This window comes from Porites lutea, chromosome 1, assembly GCF_958299795.1.
Source record: "Porites lutea chromosome 1, jaPorLute2.1, whole genome shotgun sequence".
Lineage (NCBI taxonomy): Eukaryota > Metazoa > Cnidaria > Anthozoa > Scleractinia > Poritidae > Porites > Porites lutea.
In genome coordinates this window covers 2,396,696-2,420,567 of record NC_133201.1, presented here as the reverse complement: position 1 = coordinate 2,420,567, position 23,872 = coordinate 2,396,696, and the positions used below count along the sequence as shown (strand labels likewise).

Below are 23,872 nucleotides of genomic sequence, written 5' to 3'. Positions count from 1 at the left end.
AACGCTCATGTTTACTGTTATTACAAAAATACCATGTCAAACAGTCTATTTTTTGTTTATTAATCGTCACACTTTTTTCTGTACAACAAATGTTTCTCTTTTACGGCAACCTGCACCGACCATAAAGCAAAGGCTTATTTAAAACAACAAACCCTAACCTAACATGGGATTGTATCAATGTCCTATCCTTTGAAACTTCAAAGCCTTTACGGGACATTTCCCATTATTACAACAATTTCAAAATTAAACGGAACAAGTTAAAGTAAAATTATAAATAATTCTCACACAATTTCAATGGCACGCCAGGCGCATAACTCTATTATAGACTCGTGTCTCTAAATATCTATGGAAAATAGAAAAGCGTTTTTAACGCTTCGATTCTGATCTATTTGGCGTCAGACTACGTTTAAGTCAGTTCACACTTTTGACTGCCTTATGGGTAACCAGGGCAAGACAGCCTGAATTCAAAGTTGCTACTCAAAAATAAAGCTAAATAGCCTTTCCCAAATTATCAAATTTGAGACTCACATTTGAAGTGAATTCAAAGATACAACTCACTGAATTCTTTGAATTTCGTCAGCTCAAAAGGTTTCTGAGCGAAGCACGTTCCAAATAATGGCAAGGTCTCCGTTGCCATACCTTACTTTTTTAAAAAAATGTTTTGTTGTTGTTGTTGTTTTTTTAATTTAATTCGTTTTTTTGTGTTTTTTTATTAATGCAAAACAAAATTTAAACCAGTCGTTGTAAGAGCGTATTTGGCTTTAAATATTGCACCATTTTACCTTTGTTACCCACCGTTCACTGAGAACTTAAACTGACCCACCTTTTTCAGATAGTAGAGCGCGTGGAATGTTCCCGCGTTGCGCGCATGCGTCTTGTCGCCAGAGGCAAAATTCCGCGCGCCCTTCTATCTCTGAAATAATCCTAGAGTACATCTAAAACGGCAAATTTATAAATCTCTTTTTTGTTATCATATAATAAAGTATTTTACAGACGATTCTTCTACGAAGTCCAAGCAAACTGTAACAGTCTACTAGTATCTAAAAAAGGGAGAATAAAGATTTTATCATCCCATATAGTTTTGCGCCTTCAAAAGGGCAAATTTTTAAAATAATCACCTCTTCCTTCTTCTGCCTTTCCACACTTGTTCAAAAAACTAATTCAGCTGAAAACCCTAGGTATCGAAATCAGTTGGACATCAGTTGGACATGCGTATTTCAACACAAAAAAAAACTGTTCACTCCTACGTGATGCTCAAAGTTTTAATTGGAATGCGAGCGGAAATTCCGCTAGAGATTTAACCGCGTGCTCTTGACCTATTGTAGGTAATACTAACGAGCCTCAATTGGCATAACGCCTAGAGCTATGTATATTGACAGACCGGATTACGCTTTGAAACACGTGAAGCACACATTGTGAGGATGATTCAGGACATTTTTAGGTGAGCTTAAATACTACATCATTTGCACTTTCATGTCAACAACTGCGACATGATCGATTGAAATGACTGCTACCCGGGAAGCGAGAATCTTTTGTAATTGGTGATAATTGGTTTAGGAAAACCTTCGTCGTGTAACGGAATCCAAAGGAATGTTCGAGTTCGAAGATAAGGAAACTATGTCAATTGAGTCTTGATCTCACGTACGTAGAGTTAGTGATGATAGAGGCGGAAATACGAAGTTTGCGGTCCAACATTCCCCGACATCTCCGCTTTGCGGGGTCTCGGGTCGGTCCGGCGGCTTGTCTGGGCAGCAGACAAACCTTTTGAATTGTCGTAAAGGTTTTGCGACTCTTCATACCACGAAGGCTTTGAGTCCTTTGAGTTTTTTTAATAAATTAAGGCTCGTGTGCGCGATGGGAAGAAAAGATAAAGTTACAGGAAAACGGTGTTCAGATATATCACGTCTGTGAGCAAAAATGATAAACTTTAGTTCGAGCTGTTTTCTTGGATTTCTAAGTTTTCAACGAGTTTCTTTATTTGCGCCACGATTTTCAGTGCAGGACCAAGCCTTATCGACATCCTGTTCAATAAATGATCCTCTTGCACTAAGACAAGTGCATGTCCGTCTATGTGTTCTTCTCTAAACGCATGCGCAATATCCTGGGAACCAGTAAGAGAGGATATGAAATGACAGACGTCATCAACACTCCATTCCAGGACATTTTCGCTCAAGTTCGGCCGAAAGCGAGGTACTACTTTGTGAGGTGAAACTCGCGAAGAAAGCTCTTTCCCATTTGGAGAAGCCTTAGGTGTAGCGAATGGGCTATGCCTTTCGTTGGAACCCGTGGAAACATCGGGACTTCTTCCCGCCACGAAGTCGCCGTCGGAAACCGAAGGATGCGTAGTATGGTTGCAGTTGTGGGTTTCGGTTTCTTTCGTATGATAGCCATCCTTGTCCTCGAGTTTCTCTTCCTCCGCGTGCGTGGTTCGAGAACTTGTTAAGTTTTTATTCTCTTCCACTTGACCGTTGATTACTGTATTGTTCTTAGGCGACGAAGACCTGGATGAACGATGCATTGTCAACGAAGCATGTGTGACCGGAAGGCCCTGGAGACCAGCCCGAGCTGCGGCTGCTGCGGCCGCAAAGGACGATTGTAGTGGAATGTTCTGCGCCAGTGGACTGTGCGGGTTTGGAGGAGAGAGAAGTCTGTAGTGCATTAGACTCTGATGCAAAGCAGCTGGCGGAACTCCAGATAAGCTACCCCTCAATTGATGGTAGATGCTTGAACCATGCGGAGAAGCTAATAACAGGGGATCTGGTAAAAGTCTCGGGGAGGGATGAGAGGGGCTGATAAGAGGGGAGGGGCTGGGAAGTTGAGTGAATGGGTTGAAGGAGGTTGGCTGACAGTTGACTGATGGTGGCTTTTGTTGTTGTTGTTTGGAGTTCTTTGTTTCTCTCGAGGCAAGCTCTCGCTGAAGGGCTTCGGCGTTGTAAACGTTTTCACCGGCCATTTCACTGTGTGAATTTAGTGCATCTAGGGAAATTCAAAAAAAGACAAACAGTTACTTTACATGGACGTGAAACGCATTTAAGGTCTGTACTACCTAAGGCAGGAAAGTCCATTAACAAGTGCTTCGCTTTAGTTTTCTTTTGACTGGGACAATTATCGGGATTTTATTCACAAAGTAAAAACACAAAACCACGCTACTTAACTTCAATTTTTATCCTGGTCATAGTTCCTGGTAAAGTGCTTTGTGTTTGGTAGAGTTAACGAAACTCAATATTTAAGCTGATACCTGTGGAACTACCGCTACCAACCTCCACCTCTTCCCTTTTAAAATTAATTGTACTTCAATATTTATTGCTGGGAATACACCTCCTTAGCTTGTGTGCTATGTTTTCTCAGTGAAAGTGCCCCTTTATCTTTTCACAAATTATGCGTACATATGCACGTAAATAAAACAAAATTTGAATGAAACAGTTCTCTAGAGTATTAGCACGTGACCTACATAAGGAAAACAAAACATGCAAGCTAAAGAGGTCTATCAATAGTGCTCCAAGACATATAAGACCCTTCTGAGGTGGGTGCAAGGAATGACTCACCCTGATGCACCGCTCTGAAAGCGCTCCTGCTCCCTGGAGGTCCACCAGAGGATCCTCCTGTTTCGTGGGGGCCGCGATGATGATTAGTCAGATCAAGGGATGCTGAATCTTTACGCGACATCTTGGACACCTCCGCTGCCGCCGATACAGACGTGTATTCCGATGGAAGATCTCTGAAGAAAAACGTGCTTCTTGGGTCAAACTGAAATCTATCGGCTGATAAACGAGAAAATCAAGTTATAAGATGATTGCACGTGCTCTGCAGAGGTCCAGTATCAAATATTTAATGTATTAAATGGTACGGTGAACTCTGTCAATCCCAGAGCTTAGGTGACAAGTTATAAAGTTCTGATTACCTTTGCACCGAATCCATAGAATATTTGACGCTCATTCATTCAACCTTAACTTTGCAATTACAGTTTCACATGCAATCATTTTGCTTCAGTGTTTTGCGATGCATGATTTCACAAAGGTTTTAAGACTTTCAATTAGCAAGTTGTTTCATCAACTAAAGAACGTCCCCGCGACCATCGTTCTCAACATTCGAAGAACTAATTTCCAAGCCGTTTTAAAAGTACTGAATTTTCTGAAGAACTTCCGAGAGTTTAGAACTTCGTCTGAGTTCGCAATATCCACCTTTCAAGCTTCCCTTGGGACGTGACTCGTGTCCAAGACGTGATCAAACTCGACCACGATTAATTTTTTTTTCTGATATTTAGAATGAGAGATTTTCTGAAGTACCTGTTTCTCTAAGCTATCCGTTTATCTCGGAGCAACCATTCATCATGTGCGGGGAAATTGCGGTCCTCGAGATAAATCGACAATTTCATAAAACTTGAAATCACTGTACAAAACATATCGTACTAACAGCGTGACACATTGGAAAGAGAACGATGTGTGCGCAACTTTTAATATCAGTAACACCATTAAGTTTTCCTCTTTTACACCAGAGTCAGGCACACCATACAGCGATTGTAGCCTTAACAGCACCACATGAAAGTAGGGATCAGTTATATTCATACTATATCATCTGCACACAAAAAATTCATGCAATGGAGAAAGGTTGAGAGAGACCTCTGGCTTTCAACGAAACGTCTCTTCCCTGAAGCGAAAACTGCAGATTTAATTAACATTCCACTGATACAGAGCATCAGAAACATTAGCAGAATGAAGCTCTGCTCTGAATACCCACAAGATCGAGTGCACCGATAAAAACCTTTAGAAACACTCGGAACTGTGCAAAATAAACCGCACCACAGGAAAGTTCTGCCCAGTATCAGAGTAGCGGAAGCTTGAACCTTAGCGATCGTTAATAGAACTGAATTCATCCACGGATTAGAAATTTAGACCAGTGACTAACTTTTGAACCATAAATAATGACCGCTCAGGGACCGAGAATTGATCAAGAGCTTTCATTCACTTGAATTGCCACACCAAAAAGTCATCTACACACTCACTCATCAAAAGAACCACCTTCACCTACACCACCTTGTATAGCACGAGCACACTCCATTATAAAACAGCACCACAGGAAGGTACTGCCCAGTTGAGTAGCTTTCGTCTGATTGATCAAATTTTGGAGATTTAGTCATCCGCTTTTTAAATTTAGAGCACTACTATGCAGCATAATATAATGAACGCAGCTCCATAAAAAAATTCCCATTCAATAATCTGTATTTGAAAGCTAAAGCCACACATATACATCCTATGTACTTACCGGTGGAATAAAAAAACAGCAGTAAAGTAAAAGATTCAAAGATCTACTAAAGAAAAGAATCACTTTGTACAACATAAAAAAATCAAACGTAAAGTATTGCTCTTTAGTCTGTGCATGAATACCACCTAAGGAGTGCATATACATTTGCGGAACTGCTACTTCTAAGGAAAACTTAACGACAGAGAGGCGATCATCTGCAGCCACTTGTACAATCTATTATTAAGTTAAAATAATACTAGTTCATTTGTTTTAATATTTCCTGTGGCCTTCTTGCAATGCTCAGCTTGCAGAAGACAGAACCTCTGTCGACATATTAGCGCCATGTTCACATCTTTTCGTTTTAAACTTTTCTTTCCTAAACCTCTTAATTATATTTATCCCGCAGACGATTAATAAAACCAAGGAGGCGAACGTTATGAGCGTCCAAAATACTAGACATGGTCACGCTGGCAAATACAGACTCGAGCTCACTAACTGATTTCCTGCGGAGAATGAGCGCATATTGAAGAAGAGGGGTCGATGTGTGACGACTCAACGTAGCCCGATTAGGATAAAACTTATCACGAAACAACGAGATTTTTACCCATATGCATCAGCGTCTTAACGAGGTAAATAAAGTTGTCATTTCTTTACAGTTGAATGGGTTAGGGAAAAAATGACAAAAACGGAGTTTTACGTTTTGCATGCAACCTCCGTCTTGCTCGCAGTGGTATTCAAAACGATTTCCGTACTCAAAGAATATCCGGAAAATGGTCTTAACTTAGAAGCATGCAGCGACGAGTTTAATCTTAAAGTCGCACGAAAAAGAAATTGAAATTAAAACGAGTCAGTATCAGACCCCAAGTGAAAACCTTTTAAAGACAGTCAGTAGGAAGAACTATCTAGACTTTTTTCTTTTTTAGCGTGCTGTGACGTCACGAATTTTCTCACGTAGTCACTGGAAGTGTTTCGCGCTCGCAGCCATTGCACTACGGAGCGTCCAATAAACCAACTACAAGGAATCTCTATTTGCGGTCCTCAACGTTTTTAGTTGTAGCCATAAATCAACTTAAAAATAAACTAACATATCTCAGAATTCTGAACATGTCAAAACTTGGTGCTCGCGTTCAAGCAAAGAGCGGTAAATTGGGCTTGACGACACTTCGAAAAGAACAAGATTTCCTGAAGTCACCCGAACTGACTTAATTCCTAGAACTTGTATCAGTTATTGACCAAAGCTATCAGAAGTCTTGAAAACATAACAGGCAGAGCAGTTATAATTCTTTTTGTTTGATCACAACAGTGTTCTGTCTGTTCATGTCAAAACAGCAGAGTGTACTTTCATGATGTTAGAAAAACGTTACGACGATGTATTTCTTCTGCGTAGTTAGTGATCAAAATCTTACATCCATTGTACAACTTTCGTGCAAAAGATTTCAGAGTGAATGAATGAAATTACTATGCTTCAGCTTTAGAGAACAATATAAAATTCTGTCCAAAGGCCATTCATTCTTCAGGGCAAACGTTCTTATTATGGAAACTAGATAAATCAAACTTTGAAACTTTCTGGGAAAGATACCCTGGTTTGCAAAATCGCATCTTTTCAGGCTACAATTTTAAAACTAGGAAGAAGACGAAAGAGGCTCGTGAAGGGCGAAATGGCGAAAGGATTAAAAGTGGAGGCAAGGGGAGGAAAGTAAAGCTCGCCAAGGAAATATTGTTTGCTCGAAAAGTAATTCAATGAGCATATCAGATTTCCTTTACCACCATGAAGGTACGTACAAAAATCAACTGAAAAGTCATGAAGACTTGGAGAAAGACCTCCAGAGTGAATCCCGCAATCACTATCTGGAAAACTAAAAATATCACTAGCTTCTCTGTGTGTAGGCGTTCGGCAGCTTTAGAATTTGAAAATCAAATAAGGATTTTGACTCGATTAAATGATGTTTTAATGAATTGACCTTTTGCTAGAATATAAGTGATCTTTGGCCGAAGGTGATTGGCGTTTCGATCACAAGATACAAAATTTGAAAAGAAACAACCCATGATTTCTTGCATAGCTGATTTGAACGTGAATTTTAATTTTTAAGAGAACTCGCGCCAATTATATCTACTTTTTTCACAAATGCCTTTCAGACGATCACAAATTGTCATCTTAAAAACTTTAAGGCAGATATTTGTAGTGAATATAGAAGCCTTTTTTTGAAAATTGATATTATGTTTCGAAACTTTGTCACCGCTGCAAAAATATAATTATATATTTTTAACCTTCCAGTTTTTTGACAGACAAAACGAAGTTCAGCGACATACGAGACGAGACTATATGTGTATAGATATCATTTTTTAAATTCGATTCATTTATGGCTCTATTAATTTAATGTCTCCTACAAGCCTTATAATTATTTATAAATATATAAATTTGCCAAAATTCCCAAAACGACCTGGCCAAAAGCCATGACATTCAATTTTTCCAGTTTGAAATATTGTTCCCCTCATTCCAACAGCTGCGAAGTTATCACTTCTTCGTCATCAACAAAAGCAAGGAATTTCTTCCATATGTCAGTGCACATGTAGCGATTTTATTTTTTGCTGCCACTGCTCGCATCAGCTGGGAAAGAATATTATTATCTTACCCAAAAGAACTAAACAAGGAATCAATAAAACGACACCGTATACGGTTTTTTTCGAGAGCAAAATCTGTAGGAGTATTGAGTTGTGGTATTCACTAACCTGTTTTTCGTTTCATGGTGACCAGTTTTGCGGAGTTTTCAGGCGAAGCGCTCCGGGATCGTTTCGGCTCAGACGAGGGTGGATCGAAAGGGCAGTCGTCTGCAGGTTCGGAGCACTCCGAGGTAGTGGAAGAGTTTGAATCAATAGGAGAAGCTCTTTGATCAACACTAGCTCTCGCTGCAGACGAATTTATACGGTTGTCAAGATCACTACACGAGTTTTGTCTTGCACCAGTAAAAGCCAGCCCTGTTTCAAAACCATCTTGTCGCCACGGATGTTTAGCCGACTCTTTTCTCTTTCTGTTTGGTGAAGGCGGCGAGGACACACTGCATTTGCTGGCAAGTCGTCCGCGGTTCTGTTTGCAGGATACAAGGGAAAGCTAGATAAGTGCTGTTATCATTGTAACCTGTGTGCTACAAGATTCCCGCCTGTTCCAATGCCGATCGGTGAAAATCCCTGGTGGGGGAAAAAATTAGTGTCCTCTTGATCACATTTTAGAAACCCGTGTTCTCCAGCCTTTACGCTTAACGAAAACTAAATGCTTAAACTTAGATACTCACTTCAATAAACATGGTAAAGGACTCGCTCTGTGTTTATGGATATGGAACGCAAACAATTGATTAAGCCGCACAACCAGTATTACATGACGTACTGGGTTAAAAAGATGATGTGGACAAACTTCCGTGGAAAGAACCGCGAGGGCTCATTTATTTTCCGTTTTCCGTTTCACCGTTTTAAAAGACATGTACACTTACTGTTGAGGTAAATAAGGAACGGGATAATCCTACAAATTCCTTAAAACGATACTAAAGGGGCTCCGCGCAAATAAAAATTCCACACATCCTTTCGAGACTCGAATCCAGCACTTCTGGAGAGGAGAAAATGCAAATATTGGTGCGTACGTGATAAAATTCGTACGGCGTCTTAAAAAGACAAAAGGTACTCAAGTGAAGCCGTGTTTAATCATGACATTTGACCTAAGCTTAGCACTCTAGGTTCCCAGGGTTTTCCTTTCGTTTTTAAAACCATATGCTACGGAACATATCGGAAATTAGGGTCAGTTTATCTGCGTTTGATAAACAGAAAAATAAACGAGCAATAACCCCCTTTTTTTCTTTTGGAAACATTGAGGCAGGCATAGATTTTGTAAATATCGTAGGCAATGCGTTTAATAGAAAATGTCGTGCTCAATGTTGCGTTTTGCGCACTACTAAGAAAAATTATTGTATACCCAGTCAGTGCCATGCAGCATGCTGTGCTGCTTTACGACATACAGTATTTAGATTTGGCATTTCCACATTTAGCCGGAAACGATTTGATTCGTTCAAACCAAAATGCATTGTCAGAAGCTGTCAAGCTGTTCGTCTGTCAAAAGCCGGGGGCTGTTGCATCCTCCCTTATGTACCAAGGGAGAATAATCAGGATAATTTAAAAGCTCATTATTTATAAACGTGCTGAGCATGAAGCGTGCAAGGCATGGCGATGAAATGAAATCAAAGAAAAGGATTTTTTTGACAGCAAATGATAAAAAAATTCCTGGTTCTCCAGTATTTCATTTTGGAAGAGTGAAAAAGAAACTTTTGTCAAACACGTCAAAGAAATCAGCGCAAAGTCAGGATTTCAACGCTCAAGTTATTTCCCAGATCATTTTAATCCCTTGAATTTTCAAAGATTAAAATTTTTTTTTTTTCAAGAGGGCACCGTCTCTGTGCAAAAAATTGAGCTGCGTTGATTTTAGCTGACATAACACTGTGAAACTCTTTCGAGCGCTATTGTTAAACTGTCAATTTTGGCGCCCTGTCAAGATCCGCCCTTCGAACCCTTTGATATAATTGTTTGCAAACGCAAGCACAAGACGAACGCGCGAGCAAGTGCCTTTTAAAACACATAAGGAAAAAAAATACTTACCGCTAAGCTGCGCGCGAAGAATATCTTCAGATATTTGTGAATTTGTGGAAATATAATCTTCTTAGTGTCATTGTTCGCAGATTGTCATTGAATTTTCTAGGGCCATTTCTTCTAAACTGCGGCCGTTGTTATCATAATGAGTCGACCCAGAGACGGATAATACCCGGTTTTTATACGTTAATGAATCTCGTTGGACAGAAATTATTGATATTGGAGTAGGAGTTGAAATAAAACCGTCTACAGCTTCGTTTATAATACCTCATAACAAATTCAAACCGCGTAAATGAAAGAGAAAAAAAAAATCGCAGACGAAGCATGCAAATTGACCCATCAGCTGTGAGAATGACCAAAGAATGCTTTTGCATCTGTTGAGTAACTTCTGCAACTTGTCACACACGTTCTACTGAAAATAAAGCACATCATAATCAGTGGCTTGTTGTAGAGATAAAAAATATATTTTCTTACCACAGGTGATGAAATTCGGCATCCCAGACAATCACAAATTGGTGGGTGAACCTTGATTAGTCCACGGGCGATCAAGCTTTTCAGAGATTTCCCTTTGTACCGAATACTCCTTTTCCAGTCTTTGGCAGTTTCCCTTCCACTGATGTACTGGAGCTCGTTAGGAGTCAGCCATTCTCCTTGAAATAAAATACAAGGCCCTTTGCTTCCTTGGCATAACTTAGAAACGTAAAGCAATGCAGCGTTCTCTCCGCATTGAATTTCTAAAGGTTCCTCCGTAACCAGACCATCGGCCGGCGTACGGTCGGCGCTATTAACCTCAAACCGAAGTGGTTCGCCGATATTTTTTGGTCCAGCGTCGCTCGGTTCTTTTTTCAGGGTTAAGCTAGGCTCTGAGTGGGAAAAGTTTATGTTGTGAGAGGACCCAGCGACGGTAGAATTGAGTTGATTCGGGTTTAAAGGAGGCATCTTAACGGAGTTATCGTTGCTAACGTTTACTTCGTGAGAGTCGGCACGATTAAATCCAGGACCGAGGCTTTCTTGAAGTGTTTTAAGTTCATTAGCATGCGGCAGGCCGTTGCCCGTGTGAAGCGAAGTTACTTGCTGTTCAACGGATTCATTTGTAGACATGTTCACATTCTGGAGGCCACACAAAATCCAGGTCCACGAAAATAACAGTGAAGCGGTCGCGAAATTTCGCGGAAGTAATCATGTGTTTAAAATTTGCGCCGTGTTTCTGTTTTCACGGGGCGACACCGGCGGACAACCAACTGCCGTCTATCGGCGAGTCGCCTGTCGCTCTTTATATTTGACGTGATATCTTGCTGGGAATTCACCCTTCTGATTGGCTAGCGACCTGTCGGAGTGGAAGCGCAAATCTTAAGTTGACCAATAACAAGGAAGCACATGACTAAACAGCGAAGTCTACTATTACGGCATTCATTGTACTGTCATCAGTGCTAAATTCTTGTCTGCCAGTAAATTTTTTATTCTGGGGAAATAAAATTGAAATGTATCCACCAGTTTGTTCGTTAGGATGCGAATTATCACTAGCAAAGATGGCTGATATAATGCTTTTCTAGAAATATAATTTTATATGTTGTTATTCCTTTTCGATCTCCACGAAAAACTGAGAATTACGTCACGAGGACACCGCAAACGAGTGGTGGCATCGACGCCCTTCGGAGACAAGCAAACCAAACAAAGCAAAACTTTTCACAATTTTAATTTCGCATGCTAGATATTCTTCCTCCGTTACCAACTGAGAAAAATATTCTTCTCGCCATTTTTCAGCACCTCTGTTTTGTGTTCACAGAGTGATTGTGAATAATTCATGTACACGTACGACTGAGCGATTCATAATCGACCATTGTATTGTACGAAGGTCATGACGTCAGTCAAGCCCACGCAAATTGCCGAGACAAAACATTGAAAATAACCAACAATGCGATAAAATTGCTTCCACTTCTAAATAATGAATTCATCAGCCATTCCAAAAAACGTTAACAACAGAAATAAAACGACAGAGATTTGTTCTTTTTTTACTAAAACAGCGAATAAGATAGCCTTGGCAGAAACATTGTGTTGTAATTTCTGACTGGTCAATCCAAATGCCCGAACAGAGCATTTTCACCAAAAGCTGTCGGCCGTAAATTAATGCCGCAATCATTCGGCGAAAACTGATGCAGAATAAATAGGGTTTAGTTCTACATACTTTTTTTTTTAAAGGAAATCATTTACTCAAGAGTTAGGGAAGTCCTTTCCACATCCTTTATTCAGAGAAGTGTCTTGCTGTCATCTTTACGTTGACGAGTGGCTACGCGCACGCGGCAAATCCGACTATAAATATCTTAACCTTTTAGTTTTCAGTTCGCTAGGTTTCGGTTTAAAGAATATGAAAAGTGAATATCATTAAAGTTCTGTGGTTTTGCTGTTTCGCCATGCACGTGTTCAAGCCGACCACTCTATCTGTTGTCGTCGAACAAACTTTGGATTTTAGCCAAAGTTTTCCAGTATTCCAACACTTTAAAATTATTAATCGACCTTCCTTTGGTTTCTGTTATAGTAGACCTAACTCTCTTAGGCCTGTTTCAAACGTCGTGCTACTGCCGTGCTAAGCTGGTTCAACTGTAGCTCGACTGCAGCACGACACTATCACGACTTGGTTTCAGACGTCGAATTTAATTAAGTCGAATAGATCGGCTGTTGCCGAAAACAAAACACAAAAATAAAGAAACGGTTTAGCAAACTTTTAAATGTATTCTAATGTATTTATAATTTATGAACTGGGTTCGGCACGGCAGCAGCACGACGTTTGAAACGGGCCTAACTCTCTTAGACTTGTCTAAACTTGTAAATTGCGCCATCTACGTAGGGACAATTTCATGTCATCAGGTATGATATGAGACCGGTTCTGTAATATCAGTTTTACCACTGCGTAACGGAAACCTCCAATTTAATTTCCACCTAAACTTCACAAAGATCGTCACTACATTTTTTTTCCTGTCTTCCTGAATTTTTTTTAATCTGAGCTTGATTTGTACGTTTGTCAAGTCCTTGACTCCGCTCCCGGACCCTTAACCAGGAAATTCTTCCCACAATTCAGTAATTCTTTATCTCCGGATATCCTATATATTTAATACGGAAACTTATACAATAAGATACGAGTCATAAAATGCGAAATATTAGCTCAGAGTGGTCAAACAAAGCTAAAGGCACACACGTGAAACTTCGCACGAAGAAGTTCTGTTCAACGAAGCGGAAGACAAAGTTGATTTCAGGACGCCAGGCGAGAAATAAGGACAGTACTTAAATTTCTATCAAGGCAAGTTCCTGTACGATTCGGCATTACAATCAGTTCAACGCTCTTTAAGAGGGGGAGGGGGTGTGCAATGTAAATGAGTAAATTCACCCAAATGATTCAATTCACTTCCAAACAGGACTTTGCTCTCTAAAGACCTGAATTTCAAGGACCTCGCTTTAGGGTTTAATCTAACTGTCTGATAATGGACGAGCAGAAGTTAAGGAGGATGACAGAAAAAAGCGAAAAAAAAGAGGCGAAAGTCTGTTCTTGAATCAGGTGGAGAAAATTAGCAAGTCAATATTTAGACCAGCCTTGAACGAAGCGTTTTTCAACTAAAACCAGGGCTATTACTCAATATCAGAATCTTGCCTCGACTATTTAGCTCTGCGTGAAAGACGATTTAGGGCGGGAAGCCGAGATCCCGTTTTAGAAACCTGAAATGAATCAGCTGTGAAAATTTTTAAAGTACTGTATCCATGTGTGACAATGCATATAACTTGACGTTAAGGGATTTAGTGATTGGACTTTGCCTTGCCGCTTTGTTTAACGAAGGTGTCAAAATCATACCGATATAAACTGAGAAAATATTTACCTACTAGGACCTTGTAAAAACATTTACGAATAAACAGAGACGCACGTTATCAAGTCATACCGTTCATGACTACGCAGAAAGAAAATATCTCAAGAACCTTTTTATTTTGTAAATTAGTTTAGCTTTAAGAGAAATCACAGACAAACACCTTTCGGCCTTTCGTGTAATCATACAGGCAAGGAGCCCGAGTATTTGGGTCCTATATTTATATGTACTGAGTTTCGAAGACACATTAATAACTATATTTATACCGTCACAAAATTAATTTTTGATTGAATTGGTTTTACTTTTTACCCGGGCTGGTATATTTCTCATTTCTCAGACCTGCGTGGGATAAGAATTCCAAATAGTCAGTTCGTGGGCTCTTGATTTCCCCCACTGGTGTGTCATATCTAAGGACTGATAACCACAGCGCATCCACGGCAATTACGGTAAATGTTTTTGTTGCTATTAAATGGGAACGAACAAAAGATTGCTCCATCTTGATAAGGGATTAGATCGCCCAGATCAGTCTCCACTAGAAACTATGAATATCGCAACATTAGATTACTCAATAGCTCTTCAAGACAAACTTTCTGACTGTGTTGGTCGAACGTAACTTAATTACAAATAATAATCACTATGGAAGCATTTGTTCAGCAGGAGCGAGTAGCTCCAGCTGCATATCTCCCACCGACGACATTCGATAATTCAGGAAAGTCAAGAAATGAAAAGTTGGAGAAAAGAACTCCCGTCAGCGATAAGCACATCGATAGAGCAAGAAACCATATTGATTGCACAATTAAAGCTAGAACACAGAACTCGACAGCCCTGGCAAACGAGAGATTACAAGTTTCATACTCCTTCTTCATGTACTTCCCATATTGCATCTTAGCTGGATGTTAAAAGAGTCTATGTCAAAAAAGGAGGTACGTGATATTTAGTTTTCTTTCGTCAAATTAATTAAGGAAAGATGATAGGAATATGGTGAACCTCACTGCAAAACTAACTGAATTAGCAACTTACTAATGCGTCAACTTGGCAAAATCCTCAGTACCTTCTTTACCACGAAGAAATACATCGCAATTTCAAGCGGCAAATCACTTTCCCAGAATTTAGGTCCTACTTTTGGTGGTGTATAACCTGCATGGCTAGAAAAAATCGGGCGTTCGCTTCATTTTGGAATGTGACGCTTCTGTCCCGCTTCACTTCCGGGTACGCTAAAAGCGTCCGAGACAAGAGGGCGGTGTCCCAAGGGAATGAAAGACGGGATGATCCTTGGAAATATTAAAGAAAGCACTGTCCTAAAAAGACCGCCTGGATCTTTAAAATCACGATGCCACCGTCTTTCAATGGCCTCCCCGAGGGGTAATGAAAGAAATGGTGAAAACTGAACACTTTCAGACTTTTATAGGCAGTATAGTCTATCAGCCAGTCGTTAAACTGTTCTACAATGAGACTTTGAACACAGATCGCTTTCTTTTCACTTCCTAAGAGAATTCGTATTAGTCACAGCCGGGGATGTTTTATAAGCACAGCTATTCAAGCATGACTTCCTACTGAACCATTTCTAAATCGCTCAGAAGGTGTCTCTGTCCCTTCAAATGGCCTAGAACAATCTATGCCCTAGCACAGCTAATACGAATATATAAAAATAGTTTCATATGCACTTAAACCTAGTAAACAAATGTTTAAGAAGGGTTTTATTTCGTGGTTTATGTCTGAATGTGTAAGTGATTCATATCACCACGAGAGAATTGGGTAAAACTAAACTGATGAAAATGCAACTTGTTGCTTCCTTCTGATTTATACCAAGCTTTACCGCTAGATATAACACCTCGATCTCGTACACCGTATATCAAAATACGAATTCTCATTCCTAGTTCTTTTACAGTCATTACAATAATATTGAGTTGCCCGGCTGAATGTTAATATCGGATGTCACTATCAAAGGAAGTAGGTTCGTGCCACTCTGTTTTGTTAAAGCCCTCAGTTGTCTCATTCGTGTAAACACTGATCTTCGCAATTGTCTTTAAGTTTGCAATGCTTTAAAATCGATTTACTACGTCTAATATCACTCGCCCCTCGGAACATCTGATGTAAATAGTAAATGATATAATCACTTGATTATACATGGACTACGTTTGTTCCCGTCATGTTTGAGTTGAACGTCTTGCATCCATTGCATGGACATCTTTTGACTCTTTGGATAAACTCAGTTTTGTCCAAGATGCAAAATCTTCTCAGGGGCGCCCAACGATTGTTTTCTGTAAAATATCTGTTCGGAGAAGCAAATATTGCCTAGAATATTCCGATTACTTGAGGACGGCTAAATATTTCTAGATGACCGTTTCACTCATATACAACTTTCGAAGCTTATCTTATAAATTCCCTACGACTTTCTAAGTTTTCCCCCTCAGGTTAGGCTATTTTTCGCCGAATAAAGGGAACCTAAAATTTTCGGACTCAAAAATGTGATGGCGAGAGGAATCAGAAAATGTCTCACTTTCGTAATACGTTAAATTGCCTCTAAAATTTGAGGGAAAATAATACTCAAGCCCTTTTAAGACCCAAATTCCCATAGGATGACAGAGAAAGGATGACCGAACAGATACAAATTTTAAGCACCGCTAAGAATGTATTTCTAGAGATCTAAAAGTACTCTGGACAGCCTAAAAAGTGTTTTCAATGTATTTAGGAAGAAACCGTCATTGGCTGTCCCTGATCTTCTGACTGATGAGACACAGTGATTTATAATCCTCAGTAAATTTTAACCTTTTTACATGGTCTTGCATGTAGTTGGATTTAGCAATCCTGGGGCGTGTACGTTAGTACATATAAGCTTGTTAGTGCTTCCACATTTCAGACAAACGATATAATTTCTACACATGGTGGTCCACTATAGCTGTCATTTGGGCAGTCGACATCAGCGTTAGTAGTTGCGGCTTATTATCTCATTCTCAGTACGCTTTCACCTCGAGCTTTGCTGTTATTCTATCGCTACTGATCGTGTGAATAGGATACCATGCATTAAATTTTCCTTTAACCGGCGGATTTCGCGAAAATAAGACCATCACTTTACATAATACTGATCTGCTTACGGAAGTTTGTAGGTCTCCATTCTATGATCTAGAAAATCTCTTTGGACGTCTTGATACGAGCTTTAACTCTTTAACGAAATGGCAGTATAATGATATCATCTCCATGAATCGTATTTTCATTGAGACAGGATAACAGCAATGTTTTTATTGCGACTAAAATTACAATGTTATATAACTATATTGTGACTTGGCAGTTTCTCAATTTAGGCATTAAATAACTATCAAGCAGTCTAACGTTTTCAATTGATCATAACACTGACTCAGAACGAAAATTTCGAAGAGAACACCGTGGCTTAAAAATTTCTTTAAAAGTAACTCATTCATTCCCTTGATAGGAAGGATATCGATTGCACATTATGTTTGGCCTTTAACTGAGATCGTAAAATTGGATTTAAGGATTTAAATCAAAACAGGGCGTCGTTATTGTGTTGTGTTGCTCCTTGTATGGAAGCATTTGATGTTGCCAACTCCTCTATGACAGCGATATCACGAAGGGTGTAATTCTTTTCTTGCTCTTGAAAGCATTATCTTGTACTCTAAAATTGATCTATGTAGTTCCGTGAGGCCTGTCTTTCTTTGACCCAGCATTAAGAAGTTATTCAGCGCCTTTTGTCGATGTGCAAAGAGGTTCCGCCCAAAGGGTCACTCTGTTTAATCCTAAAACGTGACCATTGCTAGTGAAGTATTTAATGATTCATGACACCACAGAGTTACCTTTTTAGTTTCAATGTATACGATTCCTAATTGATGAGAAGTTGGACCCTCAGAGAACGTGTGCGAGAGGTGTTTTGCTTTGATAATGCTTTTGGGTTTTCAGAACGAAGTCCTGGGCTTTGCCATTTCAGCAAGGCTAATGGGCATTTCTTCCGTTCTGTGAACAGTTAATACAACCATACAGAGCTCATCTGGCATGACCTGGGTAAGATGCGAACACTTTATACCTGTGATTACATTGCAAGCTTGCTTAGAAAGGTAGCACTTAAATAAACACTGCCTTTGTTTCTTGATGTTTATTCTTCTGTCAGTAAGGCAGTCAATGATAACTTCTGGAACATTTAGATAAAATCTAAGACTCTATTACTTAAATCACACTCGTGCTTTCCAAATTGGTTTAACCTTCTGTAGACTTTAAATGTTCCTCAATTTACAAGAAGTGTGCCACCTTGTTTCTGTCAAGGAAATCCTGAAGTGAGACTATTCAAAAGAATGTTACAAGCTCGATTTTTGCGTTTTGTTACAAAGTTGACTCTGGTCGGGCTCGGCTTTGCAGATAAAATACGATCCGGGTAGAAAGACTAGTGAGATTGTTACCACATGGCAGCTTGCTTCTATCTCAGTTCTTTTTGCTGTGCGGTACCAGGCACCTAAAACCGTCTTGAATGTTCAATCTTCAGTTGTGGCTATTTAAAAAAATAGCTACTGCGATACACCAAGAAAACTTGATTTTTCATTTTCCGGTAGACTTTTAAGATCGTCTTTCAATCCTGGATCGTCTTCCTTTAGCCAACGAGAGAGTACAGTAAGTGACTTGACAGTTTATAACTTCAATGCTCCACTGAAAAAGAACCTTCTTTGTCATAAAACAAGTTCCTGTTAGCGGAGCTATGGGTCAGGAAACAATTTAACCCTATTCGCGGCTAGAGTCAATTAAATTAATATAAAAAGATGAAATGCAGTTGTAAGTTTTCAGACTGTGGAAAAAATCCTGCGGTGTAACCATCTTCAGCACTGCTTTCTTGTGCTTTTAAAGGGATGCTATTTGTTTTCCAACATTTTGCCAAATGAATTTGGGAATTGTTCTGAATTTGGACTCGGCATTCTTTTGAGTAAAAAGGCTCAGTAAACCTCTGTCAAAATGATGGATCTTAACGTAAACGCTACTACAGTTTACTTACTGAGTCAGAACTATAACTGTAACTTGAAGACGATGAGTTTGTTGATAAAAAACGTATTACTCGAACATTCAGACAAAAGCCAATAGTTTACAACCTGGAGTGAAGAAAAAATAAAACCGTGGCCTACCTGCTCTCAATCTTTGCCTGCATGAACTCAGTTGCAGGCGGGTTAATAACACTAAGAAGCTCGTATTTTCGATAAGTCAAACGAAGCTGATTCACTGGATATAGAGACCTAATAAAAATCACCCCACAAATGTTTGAAACCCAAATGCAGCAATCATTATCAGAAACGAAACTACGTAGATACCGTTATTTCAAGGGAGCCGAGCGGAGAGGTATGCCCAACTGCGGTCGAAGGATCTCCAACTCTTAATTTTTCTTTCAATTTAGGCGGAGGCCAGAATTTTGTTAGTCCAGCGAGAGTCTTGCTTTAAGCGACAAACACGACTGAATGCTCCAAGCTATCAACACGACTAACTAACGTTTAGTTAAGCTCAGGCAACGCAAACTGAGAAGCAGTTGACGGAATAATTTACTTGCATGTAGAAAGGCTAGAAGTATCCGATTAGATTGTGTAGTATATAATACCTCGACTGGCTTCTAGGGTGTTATCGACTGGCTTCTAGGGTGTTATAACGGATCCTCGGTAAGTATACCTACTTTGAAAGTCCAAGTGTTAAATGTAACTGTTCTCACAACAAGCAGCTTTGCAAATACAAAGGCGACGCTAAAAGAGGCTTTGATGGCGACGAAGCAGACAAAGGATCGAAGTCGGGCAGCCACCATTTAACATGACAATACCTGTTAGAAGCGTCTCTATCCTTTTAAATCTTTTTCTGTCTCGTTTTTTTCGCGTCGGTATATAACGTCACAAACCAACACTTACGTCGATAAATTTTACCACAACACACACAAAACACAGTGTTTAGATATTGGGTGGGATAAAGCCAAAAACATCCGTCGAGATTCGCCCGATTGGCGGTCTTGCTGGGTAGCGTGAGATTCTGCACGCTGCTGGTCGGTCAGTCGTCTTTACGAATGCGCCGTAAGGGCTGTGTAAATCAGTAATAGCTAGACAGCTCGATCTAGAATGTGCTATAACCAGCAATTAAAAATCACTTTATCGGAAGATGAGAAAAATGGGCTTGTAACAAAATATTTTGAAAAGAACATATCTCAGTCGGTTAATATATTTTTATGTAAAATTTTAAATGTACGTTATTTGCATCTTCATCATAGTTCCTCCGCTCAGTCGGCTGTAGAGCGTTAAATCAATACATCAGAGAAAAACTTTGGCCACGTATAAAAAATATGTTACATGTATTTATATTAGGTGCGATAAAAAAGCTGGCCTGCATGCGAGAAAATATTAAATATCGTCTCTCGATGAAGCCGATTAATTTTCAAGTCTAAACAAAAACCAGCTAAGTTCACAGTTCCAGGGCTGGACGAGGTTAGAAGGTATGCTGGTTTTAATAAGTTTTCGAAACATTATTTCAGGCTTAAACTCAACAAAGGTTTAACCAGATTTTGAATGCTGCTGTAATTTCAAGACACGCTGTTTCCCTACATTTATTTTCATTGCATGAAGGGCTTGGCAGGTTAATTTTCCTTTTGTCTCAGCTCGACGATCTACACAGACAAGAAATTATTAATATGACGGAAAAAATCACAGAACTTGACGAACCTGGATAGGCTTGTGAGGTAAAAGGCAGGAAAAAACCGAGGAGGGCGGACTTCAGACCCTTCTTGACTTCGAAGCAGCGTCCAAAAATTAATCCACCGATTTAGATTACCATGAAAAGAATTTTACGAACATTGCGCAATCCGGGCCGCCTTCTGGAGGCTAGTCAAATATCGAGGGTTTTTTTTAATTTCGTATCTTGTGTCACACCGTGAATGAAGCGCATGATCGTGAAGGAATGAGTCGGCAGCGTGACCTCCACATGCCTGCTGCATTGAGCGCGGATCATTCCCAGCGGCGATTGACGTCATCGTTCCTTAAAAAACACTGAGTCTCGGACGAAGAGTTCTGCTATCATGTCGCATGAACATAAACCAAGTCCATCAATCATTCTCAAAGTTATCGAGCTTCGCGTGTGGATTATATTGTCTTGCACGAGCTAGTGTTAGTTTTTTGGTGCTATACATACAATTGATCGTTGTTTGACTGATATTGTTCGGCGACCAATCAGCGTAAATCATTAGGAAGATGTGTTTGTTTAGTATCCCCACGTTTCCATGAACACTGGTTGCCTGAGAGACAGGAAAGGCAAAAGCTTCACTGACAGTCGCTATTCGTTGCACCCTCTTAAAAATTTACATCCGCTGTTCGTAGCTGGATATGTCACCAAACCCACGGCGCCGTGCGGCCGGGAATGGTACTTATCTTGTAACAGATAGCATTTGTAGCGGAAAGGAAATTGCATTACGGTGTTTTGTTCTTGAGATAGCGAAATAATATTTTAAAATTTTGGATAATGTTAAACTATCAATCATCCCGTACTTCAGTGAAATGTGGACAAAATCCCCGGGGCAAAATTTCAATTCTATTAAACATTCTATGTTGTAAAATAGAAACAGAAAAAAAAAGGAAATAAAGGAAAAAGAGGAACAAAAAAAAAACCCTAAATACAAAAGTTTAATTCTATGAATAGTCACACCGGTTAACCGGTTCAACCGATTGACTCTCAGGCATGCGGACTGTAATCCACTGGCAAATTATCTTACAGCGCAGCATTATAAACGGAAGCAACCCTATTCTAAAAACTTTCATTTTATCACACTTTTATAGGCTATACTTAAAGAGTTTATCCATAGAATGTCACTGAAACAGTAGACAAAGGAAACACACTAGTGATGAACGGTCAGCACTTCCTGATCAAAGCGTTTCATTTGAATGGTTACCTGACTGATGGAGGATTAAACTGAAGTCCACAAAAGTGGAAGCGTTTAAGGAGCTATAACTGAATGACTGCTCGGTAGCTTCCAGGGGATTTTATGGATTTTCAGAAGCTCATAAGTGAAAGCATTGCCTCAGTAAAGGTCTTACTAGTTTTGCACAATGCCAAACGGGTACAGTTTCATGTTCTCCTTTTTAATCAATTTATTGTTCTTTTTTATGGAATTTATGGAGTAAACTTTTATTTCTCAGTTCTGTAAAATATTGGCAAGCAACGGTGGAAACCGTTTCCTAGACAAACTTCTTTTCTACGGGGTACGCCGTGAAATATTGCAATGACAGCATCCTTAATTGCTGGCAGAGGAAACTTTACGCCGAATATTTGCATCGACGAAAGTGTATTCCTTTTTGCACGCAACATTTGTTTTTCGCAAACGATCTAATAATCAATCATAGACGTTTTATGCTCTCCACTCAGTGCAACAGCATTTTGTGTAAACACCTCTCCAAACAATTACCTGGTGCCCTTGAGCTATATGTCATTTGTTAATTTTGCTAAAACAAGCTGCATCCACCCAGCCAACCTGGATCGATACAACAGCATGCAAAAATTTAAAGCTCAGTTTCAAAAAAATCGTCCCTTACCTCAGTGACTTCTTGCTCCTTGCTTTTCGTTTGGAGGCTTTAAAATTCCTCTTTACCGCGCCTTTCCTCGCAGTTCTCTTTGTTTCATATGTGTATATGTTTACATTAAAATACAAAGCATTATTCATACGATATTTCGCAACATTTTTTGAGAAACTGACGAGATCAGTCACGTACAGCATAAATAATCCCGCAGGGATTAACAGCCTGTGCCGCGTCTAAGGAAAACTTGGGAAACCTGTGGTGCATTGAAAACGCCTGGAAAGATCGAGAAAGGCTAAGATCACCATAAAATATCTCTACGAAACTTAATAGTATCAGTTAAGAACATTGAAAAGACTTACTTCCTAATTTTAGAGAAGTTAGAGCTCAATCGGTACAACTTAGGTCCGGGTTGTTCGAACTTAGGTTAAGAGTAACCCAGGGTTAGTGTGAAATTTGTGAAACAAAAAGGCAAATTCAGTTTTAATTAATTATTTTTGTCTTCAATTTGATGATTGGATGCTTTCACAAGAGTAGAGAAATTATCTGAGAAAGTGTTTTTGAACAAAATAAAACACAAGACACCAGGATCAAAATTTAACCCCGGGATAAACACTAATTGGCCTTTGAACAACTGGGCCCAGCTGAAAATCTTTTTAGTCCAAATAAGGTAGGGAAAATTGACTCCTGTCCACAGTTTATACCTTTAAAGAAGTTGTCTACTGCACATTGTGATTAGCCTGCGGTGCAGCCGGCCCACGTATCGCATATAGTGTGGATATAGTCCTATAAACAAGGTTTAAAGTGTCTGCGCGCAGGCTAAATTGTGATAAGAACTGAAAATCTCAACTGGACACGTTAAAAGGAACTTCAAGATATCCTCAGAAATTATCATGCCCTCAAAAAAAATTGTTTGGTTACTGGTGTTTAGAAGTGTACCTTGAAGACGTTCGTCCGGTTCGAATATAACAATTTTTTGGGAGAGGGTCTAAGGCCTCCCTGCCCCACCCCTACTACGTACCTGAGCCTTATGACGTAGCGTCACAAGCACTGTAAAGAACAACCGGCTTCCAACTGACGTAGAAACTCGTCCCGTTGAAATGTGGGAAGAGCGCAGGAGACGAGTTTGACTGTTTCAACCAGAAAACGGAAGCGCGCACAGGAAGAAAAACTTTCGTTTGATTATTTTATCTTGCGTTCAAGTGCGGCACAAAGTTGAGCTCATCCTCGGTAAGTCAGAACTTGTTAAAACTCACGGGTGACGTGAAACAAAGAAAACAAAGAAGTCAAAACAATAGAACCTAGAAAAACAAAAGGTGAGAGACAAAGAAAAAGTTCCAATGTTCTAAACACCAAGGTAAACCCCAAATCCAAAGATGGACTGCAACAGGCATTCAAAATGTGGTCAAGGTTATCATGTTTTTCACATCAATAGTAGTATACCTTTCAACTTTGACGATAGGCAAAGCCGACTTCCTCCTAAGACTATATGGCAAAGACGATATTTCGGGTAGTGACGTGAAACAGGCTGGAAAACGTGATCCCCGCGTGTTTGGGCTTTCCAAATTAGCTCTCAAACACTTCTGTTTTTTATTTCACCCATTTACTTTTGTAAAACAATTTTTGATG

At 39.6% G+C, this 23,872-nt stretch overlaps 1 protein-coding gene across 2 annotated transcripts; it reads right to left on the bottom strand.

The window, feature by feature from the left end:
- Window positions 1–39: 39 nt before the first annotated feature.
- On the bottom strand, window positions 40–22,354 carry LOC140942191 (uncharacterized). 2 transcript variants are annotated; one of them, XM_073391158.1, is made up of 5 exons: window positions 22,262–22,354; window positions 10,345–11,197; window positions 7,972–8,326; window positions 3,546–3,761; window positions 40–2,976 (listed from the first exon to the last, which is right to left on the bottom strand). In XM_073391158.1, exons 2-5 carry the CDS (start codon window positions 10,969–10,971, stop codon window positions 1,928–1,930), a joined length of 2,247 nt encoding a protein of 748 aa, XP_073247259.1. In that variant the 5' UTR covers window positions 10,972–11,197; window positions 22,262–22,354; the 3' UTR covers window positions 40–1,927. The 2 variants fall into 2 exon arrangements, with proteins under 2 accessions (XP_073247259.1, XP_073247266.1); XM_073391165.1 differs by lacking the exons at window positions 10,345–11,197; window positions 22,262–22,354 and adding an exon at window positions 8,532–8,711.
- Window positions 22,355–23,872: the final 1,518 nt, after the last annotated feature.

What these genes read in the sequence shown, in the direction of transcription:
- LOC140942191 (XM_073391158.1), bottom strand. Translation starts at nt 10,971, where the DNA reads ATGTCTACAAATGAATCCGTTGAACAGCAAGTAACTTCGCTTCACACG. An exon ending in GCCGAATTTCATCACCTGTG is followed by an intron (nt 8,327 to 10,344) that starts GTAAGAAAATAT and finishes TCCTGCAAACAG; the next exon opens with AACCGCGGACGACTTGCCAG. An exon ending in TTTCAGAGCGGTGCATCAGG is followed by an intron (nt 2,977 to 3,545) that starts GTGAGTCATTCC and finishes GAATTTCCCTAG; the next exon opens with ATGCACTAAATTCACACAGT.